Source organism: Pristis pectinata, chromosome 3, assembly GCF_009764475.1.
Source record: "Pristis pectinata isolate sPriPec2 chromosome 3, sPriPec2.1.pri, whole genome shotgun sequence".
NCBI classification, from domain to species: Eukaryota; Metazoa; Chordata; class Chondrichthyes; order Rhinopristiformes; family Pristidae; genus Pristis; species Pristis pectinata.
The window spans coordinates 94380417-94393597 of NC_067407.1; the positions used below are offsets into that span (position 1 = coordinate 94380417).

Consider the following 13181-nt stretch of genomic DNA (forward strand, 5'->3'; position numbering starts at 1 on the left):
ACTGTACAGTGGTTGTTCTTTAAAGAGATCTTTAGCATCCACTGTATTGGGTGAAAGACCAGAGGATCTGATAATGGTAAAGGAATTTACAAAAATCAAAGATTTTGTTGAAAATCTGCTGTGACATTTAAACCAATAATTAATAGCAAAGCATTTGTAAACTGATTGACTACAAGATGAATGCAGATACTTTTCACATTCTAAAGTGGTGTGCAATGCATAGATGTGAGTGATGCTCATCTCCAGAAACTCCTCCATGCAGAATACCTTCAATAACTCAACAAAATGCTGATGTTTTGCTACCAGTGACTATTCCTGAGCTCTGAAACCCTGGCTTTGGCAACTCTGCATCTTTTATTCCTCCACAACCACTTCATAATCCCTCCCCCATCATACTCAGCATTTCACCAGTGTTGGTATTGGTATTGGTTTATTATTGTCACTTGTACCGAGGTACAGTGAAAAACTTGTCTTGCATACCGATCGTACAGGCCAATTCATTACACAGTGCAGTTACATTGAGTTAGTACAGAGTGCATTGACATAGTACAGGTAAAAACAATAACAGTAGAGAGTAAAGTGTCACAGCTACAGAAAAAGTGCAGTGCAATAAGGTGCAAGGTCATAACAAGGTAGATCATGAGGTCAGAGTCCATCTCATCATATAAGGGAACCGTTCAATAGTCTTATCACGGTGGGGTAGAAGCTCACCAGCCTCCCCACCCTGTCGTGATACTTGTCACTAAGAGTCGATGATGGTGCCAAGTACCAGGTAGGGTATCTGACAGAACAATGAAGAACAGCTTTAAAACATTAACTTAATCAAGACCTTTGAAGACTGACCTTTCATTGTATGGGTCTGTATGCATGGCTGTGAATGTGTGAGCAATCTTTCAGGAAGAAGTGGAGCAGTCTTGGATGGAGAATCACAGAGGTCCCACACATAGCAAGAACATTGATATTACATTCCAGAACCATGCAACAATTGATCACGAAGCCTCCCTCCACCATCTTTGATGTATGTCAAATTCCCTGCCAGACTCCCAATATAGCTATTTTCTGTAGAAGGTTGGGCTCTTAAAGTCTGCATCTCATACAGGGTAGACAGGGTTGTAAAGAAGGCTTTTGGCATCCTGGCATTCATAAATCAAAGTATTGTGTATAGGAGTTGGGATGTTATGGTGAGGTTGTATAAGTCACTGGTGAGGCCAAATTTGGAGTATTGTGTGCAGTTCTGGTCACCTAACTATAGGAAGGATATCAGTAAGATTGAAAGAGTGCAGAGGAGATTTACTAGAATGTTGCCGGGTCTTCAGGAGTTGAGTTACAGGGAAAGATTGAACAGGTTAGGACTTTATTCCTTGGAGCGTAGAAGAATGAGGGGAGATTTGATAGAGGTTTACAAAATTTTGAGGGGCATAGACAGAGTTAATGCAAGTAGGCTCTTTCCACCTAGATTAGGAGAGATAAGTACGAGAGGACATTGCTTTAGGGTGAAAGGGGAAAGGTTTAGGGGGAACATTAGGGGGAACTTCTTCACTCGGAGAGTGGTGGGAGTGTGGAATGGGCTGCCATCTGATGTAGTAAATGTGGGCTCACTCTTAAGCTTTAAGAATAAATTGGATAGATATATGGACGGGAGAGGTCTGGAGGGTTACGGACTGGGTGCAGGGAAGTGGGACTAGCGGAATAACGTTTCAGCACAGACTAGAAGGGTCAAATGGCCTGTTTTCTGTGCTATATTGTTCTATGGTTCTATGGTTCTTCAGCAAAGTGAGGACCTGAGCCATCCCCTGATATAATTTTGCACATGTGATCTGAGAATCAATCTGTACAGATCCCTCTTTATCTGTGCCCCATTCAGTTGTGGCCTATTTTGTGTCACTGCTTGGAATAGGACGAGCAAGGGATTTTGCACCTTCAGAGGGTTGTATCCAGTGCTGACATAGAGTCACTTTACAAGGGTCTCAACAAAGGCAGGTAAGACCAGAAGTAGCCCTTAAATGAAAGGGGGAGCAGTGGAAGATGAGAGGTAGTGGAAGCAGGCGCAGGCTGTGACACATTAGGAGTGGAAATCTGTGAAACTGTATCATACAGTGTGAACCAGAGAATGGAAAGAGGGAAATATGTTCAAGGAAAGCCCTCATGAACTGTATTCAGTTCCCAATTGGAATGTTGGAGAGCTTCCTATTTTGTGCTATAAATAAGTGAGAATTAATGAAGCCCCTTTGAGAGACTGTAAGGATGTTAGCACTATGGCCAGGCTGTGACTCCCAGCTGGAGCTGTGAATGAGAGTAGTTATTGTGAAGTGTTTGGTGGAGGAGGAGTGGAGAGCAGGGCCTGCTCCACGATAATTAGATGAGAGGCATCTGAGTTGAAGAATGGAAAAAATTACCAGGACAGCAACTGATGGCTGGTGTTGCAGTGTCACGTAGAGACAGCAGTCAAATTCAATTTTAACGTGCAAATCTTGGTAAGATATTTCATTTTCTCCAGCGCAAGTAGCAACACTGCAGCATTGATCTGCTACCAGCATTGACCTGTTCAGCTGGCTCCATCTCATGATCCTGTTTAATTTTCTGTGACATCCATTTCACTAAGTTTCCTATCGATTCATTACAGTATTCTGAAGCCCACGTGTTCTCCTCCACGGTCCAATCGACACACATACATAATCAGCTTAATCTAAAAACTGCAGATGCTGGAAATCTGAAATAAAAACAGAAAATGCTAGAAATACTCAATAGGTCAGGCAGCATCTGTGGAAAGAGAAACAGATAAAGTTTCGGGTTGAAGCCACCGTTTGACCTGCTGAATGTTTCCAGCATTTTTTTGGTTACAGGTCAACGCTTTAACCTAACCTTGCAAATGTTTCCTCAGCTCAGTTCTGTGCTTCCTACTCTCTGATCATCCAATTTACATGATTTCCTCCTTGACAGTTTTACAATGTTCCCAATATGTATTGTGGTTTCAATATCAGTGTCCTTTTACTTACGGGGCACAGTACTGTGTGAGTGGTAAAGTTGCAGTATTTAAGAAACAATGGTCAAAGCAGAAATATTAATGGGAAAAGAAACTGAATTCAGGCTTCCAATTGGAGCCCCTTGCACTTTTTCATCAGTGTGAAGCTGGTAAAAAAGACTTGGACTATGATGCTGTTTAATGACTTTAAAATCACTGAAGCCCACTTCTTGTGTTATGAGTAGAACTCAAAGATATAATTCATTTTTCATTGATAAACAAATCACTTGCACAGAATCTCAACCAGAAAGTGAAATGTTTCACATTTTCACTTTCCCAGCTAATGCTTCGCCCTCAAGGAACACTTCCAAATGCATATTGAAGAATGATTCACCCTATCAGTATTTTTGAGATCATGTTGTGTTCAATGGGACTCAATGGCAATGTAGAAAGGCAATGATTCATCCTAAGTAATTTTACATGGTATACTTTGTAATACATTTTTCGGAAACTTCTCATATGTTCCATGAGGTGGCAGTCTAATGCAATAATTGTTAAGTAACATCATCTGGCACTGAGTGACTTTGCACGTCAGGAGTTGGATGCCAATGTAAATTCCACAATGTCTACATGTGATTGCTGTGACTCAGCGACAAAATTACAATGCCAGTTTTTACACACACAGAAATTCTGAAGGTATGACCTTGAATCTTCCCGTCACTTGTGCAATAAGGAAAGATTTCCCATTTTTTAAAAACAGAATATGACCCATGGACAACATAAATCTGCTTTATGTTCTCATGTGCGTGTTGGTGCAGTCTCCTTGCATACTTTGTTTTAGTCTCTTCTGCCATTTGACGCTCATTCTGGTGTACGTCCGTATCACTGTGCAAATGACAGTGTACACTGGTGCATTTATTGAAAGTGTTGTTAACCCCTAACCGGGGAAGCTGTTTTCTTTATATTAACACTGGACTCTTCAAGCCGCTCTTTATTCTTTCCTCCTTTTTCCCTCTCTCAGACGCATGCAATTTTCATTTTCTGCTACAGCGTGAAATGAATGATAGCAAGTTGGCAACGAACTCCACTTCACTCCCTAATTGTTATGCTGAATGGTTCTTAAGCCCAATCACAGGCTGCTTCAATTTATGTGCAACCATCTTCAATGACCTGTGTTGTGCAACAAGGTCAGTAGTACTGGCACCACTGTTTTTCTTAATCTACATTACGTACCCAAGTCTGGGTAAATGTGGAGCATATTTTTTTTTAAATCCACCCTAAGGCATGGAGGCAGAGTGAACAGTATATTTCTAAGAGATAGGCAGATTAGTAAAAGGGGCAATAAGGTGGCAGGTAAAATTAACTGCTGATTAATGTACTTTGTTAAAGAGAAGAAAAAACAGAAGGAACAATTTTAAAAGTCCAACAAGATAAGAGATATGTGTGTGCCGAGGCCATTGGAGGTGGCAGTACTGGTTGAGAAAGTGATTGAAAAGGCATACACGATCCAGGGTTTTGTAAATAGGGCCATTGAGTTCACAAGAAAGAAAATCATGATAAACTTTTGTAAAACACTGGTTTGGCCACCACTAGATTGTTGTGCCAAATTCTGGGCAGCACACTTTTGCAACAATGTAAAAGGCTTCAGATAAAAATGAGGAACTTCAACTGTGGGGAGCTGGGATTGTTCTGAGACAAAGGAGATTGAGGGGGTCTGATAGAGGTATTTAATCTCACAAAGTGGACAGATCGAGCAGATAGATGGAAACTGTTTCCATTGGCATATTGAGAACCAAGTAACATGGAACAAAAGGAATTGGCACAGGAATCCAAAATAACACAAGAAACTTTTTTTTTAGCTTATTTATTAGTAATTAGCCCATGGAATGAACTGCCAAGGCTCATAGTGGATGCAGATTCGACTGTAGGATCTGAAAGGAAATAATCGAACTGTGGAATGTAGGATGTGAGTGGAAAAATGAGGCAAAAGTGGTTATTCCTACATTGAACCAATAAGGACTGGACAAGCCAAGTCACCTTTTTCCATGCTGTAACCATTCTGTTTTTCTATGATTGCAGTGAGTTCAATTCCATTTACAACTCCTCAGAAAATGAGGCAGTCTTTCCCTACATAAATCAAGACCCAGATAGCATTGAGAAGCCAGACTGGAAAGTTCAACACCCTGTGTTTCTCAAAGGGGAGGCTCTCTTTGTCAGCAACACCCTCTTCCCATGATTAAAAATGTGATACAAGATTTTCTGCAGTGAGTGGTGAGGCATCCCTAAGAATATCACCAATTCTACTTGCAGGTATTAGCAGTGGCTACAGAGGGGATGCAGAGCTGGACAAGGCACAAGGCATCTGCCAGACTTGTACTTCAGTCTGATGTTCATCAGCAGGCTGTTACTATACTTAATGGCCAGTTGTTGAGCTGCTTCTTCAGGCTGCCCATTGAACTTCCTTTCCCTTTGCCTCTTTGTCACATTTTAGATATTGTCCCTTCGCTCCTGGCAAAACTGACCTTTGACCCTTGCAGATTTTCATTCCTTAGCCTCCTTCCTCCCCACATTTTAACAACTGCTTTCCATGCAATGCACTTGCAGCATTGGCACAGTCCACCTTCATCTGCAAGAACAGTTCTGTACTGATGCATTGCAATTGGAGGGGAAACTTAAGTACTATTGACACCTGCTGATCATGGGGATTTTGCATAGATGTTCACCTTTTCAGATGTGACATGCACAAGCTACACACAATTTTTTGACAGAATAAAACCATCTAAAAGCACAGAAAAATCATGGAATAGTACTGAATGAAAGAGCAATTTTGTTTATTGAGTCAGTATGAATCAATAAGTTCCAACCTCATTGACCACAAGGTGACACATCTAAAATTACAATCATCACAACTGACTCAACATGCTACATACCAGAAGCACAGTGGTTTAAAGTAAATCTGGTTAATTATCCAGATTCTTTGTTCCTCACGAAGTGGAAGTTAGGCTTGAAATGGATTTATAAATGAGAAACTTAACATTTTGAAAGTTGTTTTAGTTATACATAATTTTAATGTGCCCTTTCCAGATTTTTAAAAAATATTTCTTGATAGATACGTGGAAGTTTGTAATCCATATTCACACATCAAACAACATGTTTTCTCAGTACATCTGCAATTGGAAAGTTGTAACCATGTCAGTCCATTATATAAATTAAAGTTTATTTCAGACATTCATAACATATTACATACTTATTGTAATGTCACTGCTATTAGCACAAGGCTGAAGACTGAAGGAGAGTAATGAATTCAATTCAATGCCAACACAGGTCAGCAAGTGGTACGTTGCTCCCACTGAACTGCTGTAGTTGTTTTTTTTTGTGAGTGCATTAAATTTGCTATATTTAGTAAAACACAAGATAACCTAGAACTAGGTCAAGATTACACACAAGCAACAAAGATATTTATGACCTCAGGTACATATTTAATAACCTTGATTATTCAGGCACAGAAAGTTACTAAAAGAACAAAATGTATACATTTTGGTACAAAACCAAAATTATTAAAACAGGTTTTACTTTTACATTTCTTTGAACATCTAGAATTCAGAAGTGCTCTGACATTTATCACATTTAAAAATAAATTTTATTTGAATAATTGTTAAAAATACTTGTACAATATTTATCTTACAAAAAGGCTTCTTTTACTTTAAGGATTTGGCCAAGAATACATCAGCTGGCTTCAATGACCTAGAGCTAAGGTATAGTCATTTAACTGTATCCCTTACCCCTTCAATTGATTTGAAGCTTCAGCCTCCCCCTTCTCTCCTTCCCTCCTTCCCCAAGCCCATCTAGTACTCTCTCTCTCTCTCTCTATATATATATATATAGATATATATATACACACACACACAGTGATGTTAATGATGTGCATTGCTGAATAAAATGTGCCTCAGGCAACCGGATCTTCCCCATTCAATGTTTGGACTCCCTCTAGGGGACTTGTGCTTGTGCTCCACAATCTCAGGGGGATCTAAGAGCATTCACATTTATCACTAATTTGAACTCACAGATATGACCATTATTTCTCAACCACAACCCTGTCCAGTCCTCCCGTGGGTCAGCAGTACCCAGCATGCAGACATAGATATGTCTGGCCACAGGGGGGTCACGGGATTGCTCAGATGATTCATGAAGGGTGGAGGGAAATTTTGTTTTTACTGTCAGACTCCTGAACTGAAGGATTGGTGTGAATGTAGATGTGCGAACAATAGATGTGGTCTGCAAGAGGTTGGAAATGACTCAGGGTAAGCTAAAAGCAAAATACCACAAGATATGGAAATCTGAAAAATGGCAAACACTGAAAATGCTCAGCAACAAGTGTGGAGAGAGAAACATAATTAACATTTCATCTCAAAGATCTTTCATTAGAAAGGGGAAATGTTAATTGGAACCATCACAGGAAATGTTTGTGGTGTCAGCCATCACAGTGCTGCATCATTTGTGTAGGTGGAGTGATGACACAGAAGGTTCAAAGGGCAGCTGACACATGCCCACAACCTGAACAAAGTGGAAAGTTTAACCCAAAATTTGCATTTCTTCAAAAGGTTATTAAACTCAGGAAAAGCCACTATGGAGAGGCAAAAGGAAATTCTGTTCCATCAAAGGACAAACTTTTCTCCCTGTTTAAGTCTGGTCTTATTACAAATATGTTCACGATGCAATACTCACATTCAGTCACTACTGAATCCCTTACATCTGGAACACACATTTGAGGGGATTTGCTGAGCAAATATAAAAATAAGATATTTCTGAAATGAAAGTTAAAACGTGTGAAATGACTTGTTTTTGCAAAATGGTGAAGTCAACCTGGTTTTTGACAACATAAGTTTGGCAAAAAGCTAATTGAGAAGTGGCTCATTCTCACTTTTTTCATTTCCAGAGTCCTTCTGGTAATCGATTTCACTTTATAATTTTAGGTCCCATACTTTGAAGAGCTTGTGTAAGCTCTTCAAAATGGCTGGGACAGTACAATACAAGATTATATCCATCATTCAGCAGAGTTATTTATCTATTGACAAAAATGCAAAAGAAAAAACATCATTGTAAAACACAAATTAAACCCAGGATTGATTTGCCTTAAGTCAAACTGAAATTTTATAAAACTTCTCCAAGGGCACGATCTCCTGATTACTTGGCCAATTTGCCCCAGGGATGCAAACTCTCAAACTTACAAATGTCATCTTATGGCTGCTACAAAGAACCTGGTGCAGCTGATGGTGGTACCAGTTTTTCTCTAAACTTCCACTCTGAGATAATGTAGGTCCTTTTTAATTATGAAGGACCCAGTTATAACCCCAGTATTTTTTGGGAGCTGAATATTCGTGTCTTTGGCTTAAATGTTTCTTGAATCCATTTTGGGAACTATGCAAATTTTTGAAGCATGGTTAGATCCTAACTGAATAACTGCTTCATCTCAGCAAATGAGTACAAAATGAATCTACCTCTTCCAAACAGAAGATAATTTCCAAATGTTCTCTCATGTACTCCAACTGTCCTGTAATTATTAAGTTCTCTGTTCATGTTTATAAAAACTCTGCTCATGTTTTATCTAATTTGAAAAGGAGCAAAACACCTAACTACATAGTGCAGGCAATCACTGAGAAAAAAAATAAATGTAGTTTTTCAGTAAGCAGCAGCAATGGTTAATTGCTTCCTCGCCAGTTCTCATCCCACATACTTCTGTTGAACTTGCAGATATACTCTGCTTTAAATTACATCTACCTCTTTGGAACAATGATCTTGTAATGTTACTGTATGTATGTACAAGTGGCATAAGTCAGGCAGTACCTCACCAGACACACCTGGGTTGAGGTTGAGTTTAACCCAAGTCCTTTAATTTGGCTGAACAGATTAAATTATGAAAGGATGTTGCACAGACAAGGCTTGAATTAAAATTTATTATTCCATTCGAGGGTGATGTTCAGGAAAAATCCAGCCTCTACTAAAATGTGAATTCCTAACTCTGCTTCACGGATAAGCTACTATTTCTTATGGTTGTATACAAATATAATTTTCTACATTGAAGGTTCAAATAAAGGGCAAGCTGGCCTTACTTAAAGGCCACAATTAAAGACAAAATTACCAAAGGAAAATGGTAGATCTACATTTAATTGTTAGGAGTCTAAGGGAATATACATTTATCATATTTTTCTGTACTATCTGGAGTCATTTACTTAAAAGATCAAGTGCTTTATTTACTTTCAAGACAATTACAGATATCAACTCTTTCATATGAAAGACCTATCGTCATATTTTCTTATTTTGGATTGGATGGTAAAGATCCTGAAGCTTTCTTTTGCACTGTGCAATTACTTCTAATCATGTTTCAACCCAAGGTATGTTAATGCCCTGTTATGAACTAAATTATGATCTCTTATGCCAAGCAATCCAGAAAGCAGGACATGAGATAAACCAACAACAAACCACAAAACAATTTGAAGACATTCATGCTTCAGTTGAGAGTTAGACTAGTAAAATGGTGAAAAGCCTTTCTAATACTGTTGAATGGCTTAGTTCTAATTTAAATATGGGCCCAACCTGCGCAAGAGCTCCTCAGTTTAATACTTAAAGCCAAATCAAAGGACCTCATGCTACAAGACTCCAGATCATCAGCCAGATTTGTCAAACCATGGGACCCTTACAGTTAAAGTGCAGAAACTACACAATCCCAGTACCTTGAAATACTAAACAGTAGATCCTTCCCCATTTCCCAGTTTTAATTCCTTATATAGCACCAAGAAAAGCAGTGAATGCAAGCATATCTTGAGTAACTGAGTCACAAATTTGCACCACAAATGGTGCTGATGTCTTCACTCCTAATATGGCAATATTCTTTCTCTGTGAACCATGTTGTGTCATAATTTAAGTATCAGAGAAACAAAATTTAACTATAATATTGCAACTAAGCTCATACTGTAAATAAAACATACACCCAAGAGCCACAAGTGATTCATTTTAAATACATTTGTTTTGAAATGCATACATGAAGTGAAATCAGCAGTTACTTCTCTTGACAGGCAAGTTAAATGAAAATGTTCCCATTTAAAATTTTAGATACCAAATCATATTAAGTATTCATAAATCCCAAGGGAAAGCTCTACTAGTCTCAAATATATTGATTTTAAATAGCTTGCACATTAAAATCAATGGGATATAACTATCTCCAACCATCTTGCTGAGAATTACTAAATAGCAAAATCAAAGGAAAACAATGAAATCTGATGTCATGGAGGGAGCACTTTTCCTCCGATCATCTTTCACACATATGGAGGGCCCCATTTACCAACCAACAACCACAAAGTTGAAATCAATTACATTTTTTGGGGGGGGGGTGGAATTGGATGAAATACTTTATGGTTTTATGTATTAGGATGATTTAATGTCTATTTGTTGGTGGAAAGTCCAGGGAATTTTCTTGGTTTAACTGGTCTACGTGCAGCCACTGTACAAGGAGTTAGGACACTCTGTATAATGTGCAGTTAGAGCCTATTCCCCCTCAGGTTTAAAGAAATGCATTCTGGATTATCTTTTATTATATCTTGAAAGATGCCAAGGATTATATTAACTGTTTATTTAGAGACAAGTCACACTTAACAAGTTTTTACAGACAAAATATACATTGTATATTTTCCATTTTAAAAACAATTTGGTCGTAGATCTGAATAAATAAAATGCAGGCACTTTTCCACATAAAACACAGGAAGCACACATGCTTACATATTATGGAGAATGTCCAGCAACCTTTAATAGATTGGAAATAATCTGGGACAAATCCAGAATTTATAAAACTTCTGGATTTCTTTTGCAACCTGCACTAAAATTTAAATAGCATTGACTTTCTATTCAGAAATTAGATTTATTAAACAAAATTCATTTACATTCTTCTTTGAAGACATGAAACATCCCCTTTCCTGATGTACAGCACATATAATCATATACAATTGATAGTGAATCTCAAAAATAATCTGCTTGCACAAGATTTAAAGAGACAATATTATGCTCATGGCTGACATAGTCCAGGGTAATATTCTGTAATCTCTTTGTGCCGCCTCTTTTATTTGGCTACAATATACTGAATGAACCACTCCGTTCCAATTATCACCAGACCTTATTTCAACTGGCTCCAGAATAATCTCCTGGGATTCCTTTTGATAGAGAATGGGAATGATCCGTTGTGGAAGATGACATCATGTTAGAGAGAGATGGTGGAAATTGTGGAATTCATAAAATTATTCTGTGCATTCAGTGAAATGTAGCATTCAGGTTGATCAACACAACGAATGCAAATCCTGACTAAGGAATACAGATACCTTTGGACCCACAATACTTCTGAGGTTCACAATTGGTATCCTCTGAGAGAAACCTTCACACAGATTTTGCACAGCCTATTAGCAACATGATATCATTAAGTGGTTATAACAATGCAAAAAATCAGATAACCCTCCGTGTCCAATGGAAGCTGGTATCAACTCTTTCAACCATTTTCTTCATATGGTATTTTAGATTAACATTTCAATTGAGGATCCTGCAGCCTGCTCCAGATTCTTATCATTTCTTGGGGATTTCTGCTGTGGACTAATATTAAATTTTTGTATGCACAAGTAATTTGTCTATCTTTTTGCAGAATATCAAAAGTCCTGAAACCCTTGTGTTTCTCTGGAGCAAGGCCAAGTTTTCTAAGGCACATTCCAGTGTACACGTCATCAATTGGATATAGTGCTACTTGATATGAAATATTATGAAGTCTCTTTGCCAAGTATCCAGAGTAGAGAAATCCACCTCCACCTGCATAGGGAGGATACACACCTTCAAATATGCTTTCAGGAACATAGTACTTCAGTTTCTTCTCTCGATGAGGTCCTGCATTTGTAATAACATCACCAATAAACAGATCTTTCGCTTTATTCTTATCCAATGTATCTATATATTCTAGAATCTGTAACGTGTTTACAAAGACATCATCATCTCCTTTAAAAATGTATTGAATATTGGAGCAGGATTTGCTTATCCACTCTAAAAACAACACTTCTTTTAGTGTTAGATTAAAGAATGTATCTCTGTAATCCCACAGAAGAATATCTTTGTGCTGGTTACTCTCAAATTGAAGCATATCTGATAAGTTAGGAAAGTCATCTGCTTGCGAAGACTTGCCCAGTAAAAAGATCCTTGCAATGGTCTTATTTCTAATTGTGGCTTCACTTCCCCAGGACTGACGTATGGCCTGCCTTCTGTCAAAGTGTGATTCCAGTGATTTTATAGCCAACAGAAGCACAGGCTTATTCTGGCATTTTGTCGGTTGGTCAATTATTAAGGGATAGCTCCGACATCGCAAGTACGTTAGAAAATCTTTGAAACGGTCAGGCAAACTATCGAAATTACTGATCTCCTCCTTTAAATTTAAATTAGGTTCACAAGTATACATGTTTGTAATGTTTATGTTCGCCATCACAGTTCTGTTGTGTAGAGCAGCAGTAACAGGGTTGTACAATTCATCCAATTTGTGCTGTTCTCGATTCCAGTATGGTTTAATATGAACTACTGGTTTCCAAAATACACCGTCTGCAATGATCATCTTTTTGGTCGAGTTTTTGTCTTCATGATCATTCCAGGAAATCTCTACCACGACATAAATGAAGAAATTTACCATCATCATAATCCCAACCAGCTTTGTTCTTTTGCGTCCAACACTCATTTTTTCATAACTGTAAAACAAAGAGATAATTACCAAATGGAAGCAGCATGAAATCATTTTATTATTTATGTTTAAAATGAGTGAATTTATGATTAAAACAGAATAGCTGCTAAAATGCTGGTGACCATATAACTATATTTAAATTATTCATTCTTGGCACATGGACAAATGTTCACCCCTAATTGCCCCTGAACTGAGGAGGCAGGTAAGAATCTTTGGTAGGGCTGGTATCACAGGGACAGACTGGGTGCGTTAGTGAACCAGGTAGGTTTTATTTTACAAGAGTCTGGTAGTTTCATGGTTACTGCTACCAAGACCAGTTTTCTAAAACAAAATATTTCTATCTTTTATATAATTACTTGAACTTAAATTCCCTAACTGCCACACTGAGATTCGGATTTGTGCATCTGAAGCAATAATCCAGAACCTGGGCCGACAGTCCAGTAACAATCACACCACCACCACATGCAA

The 13181-nt window shown here is 38.2% G+C and overlaps 1 protein-coding gene across 6 annotated transcripts in view; it reads right to left on the reverse strand.

The window, feature by feature from the left end:
- Positions 1–5902: 5902 nt before the first annotated feature.
- The window catches only part of b3gnt2b (UDP-GlcNAc:betaGal beta-1,3-N-acetylglucosaminyltransferase 2b), a 42974-nt gene continuing 35695 nt past the window's right edge, over positions 5903–13181 (reverse strand). For all 6 annotated transcript variants that reach the window (XM_052010838.1, XM_052010840.1, XM_052010837.1 and 3 more), the window contains one exon: positions 5903–12720. In XM_052010838.1, coding sequence (XP_051866798.1) covers positions 11523–12710 — 1188 coding nt within the window. In that variant the 5' untranslated portion in view covers positions 12711–12720 and the 3' untranslated portion in view covers positions 5903–11522. The remainder of the gene's footprint in view (positions 12721–13181) is intronic.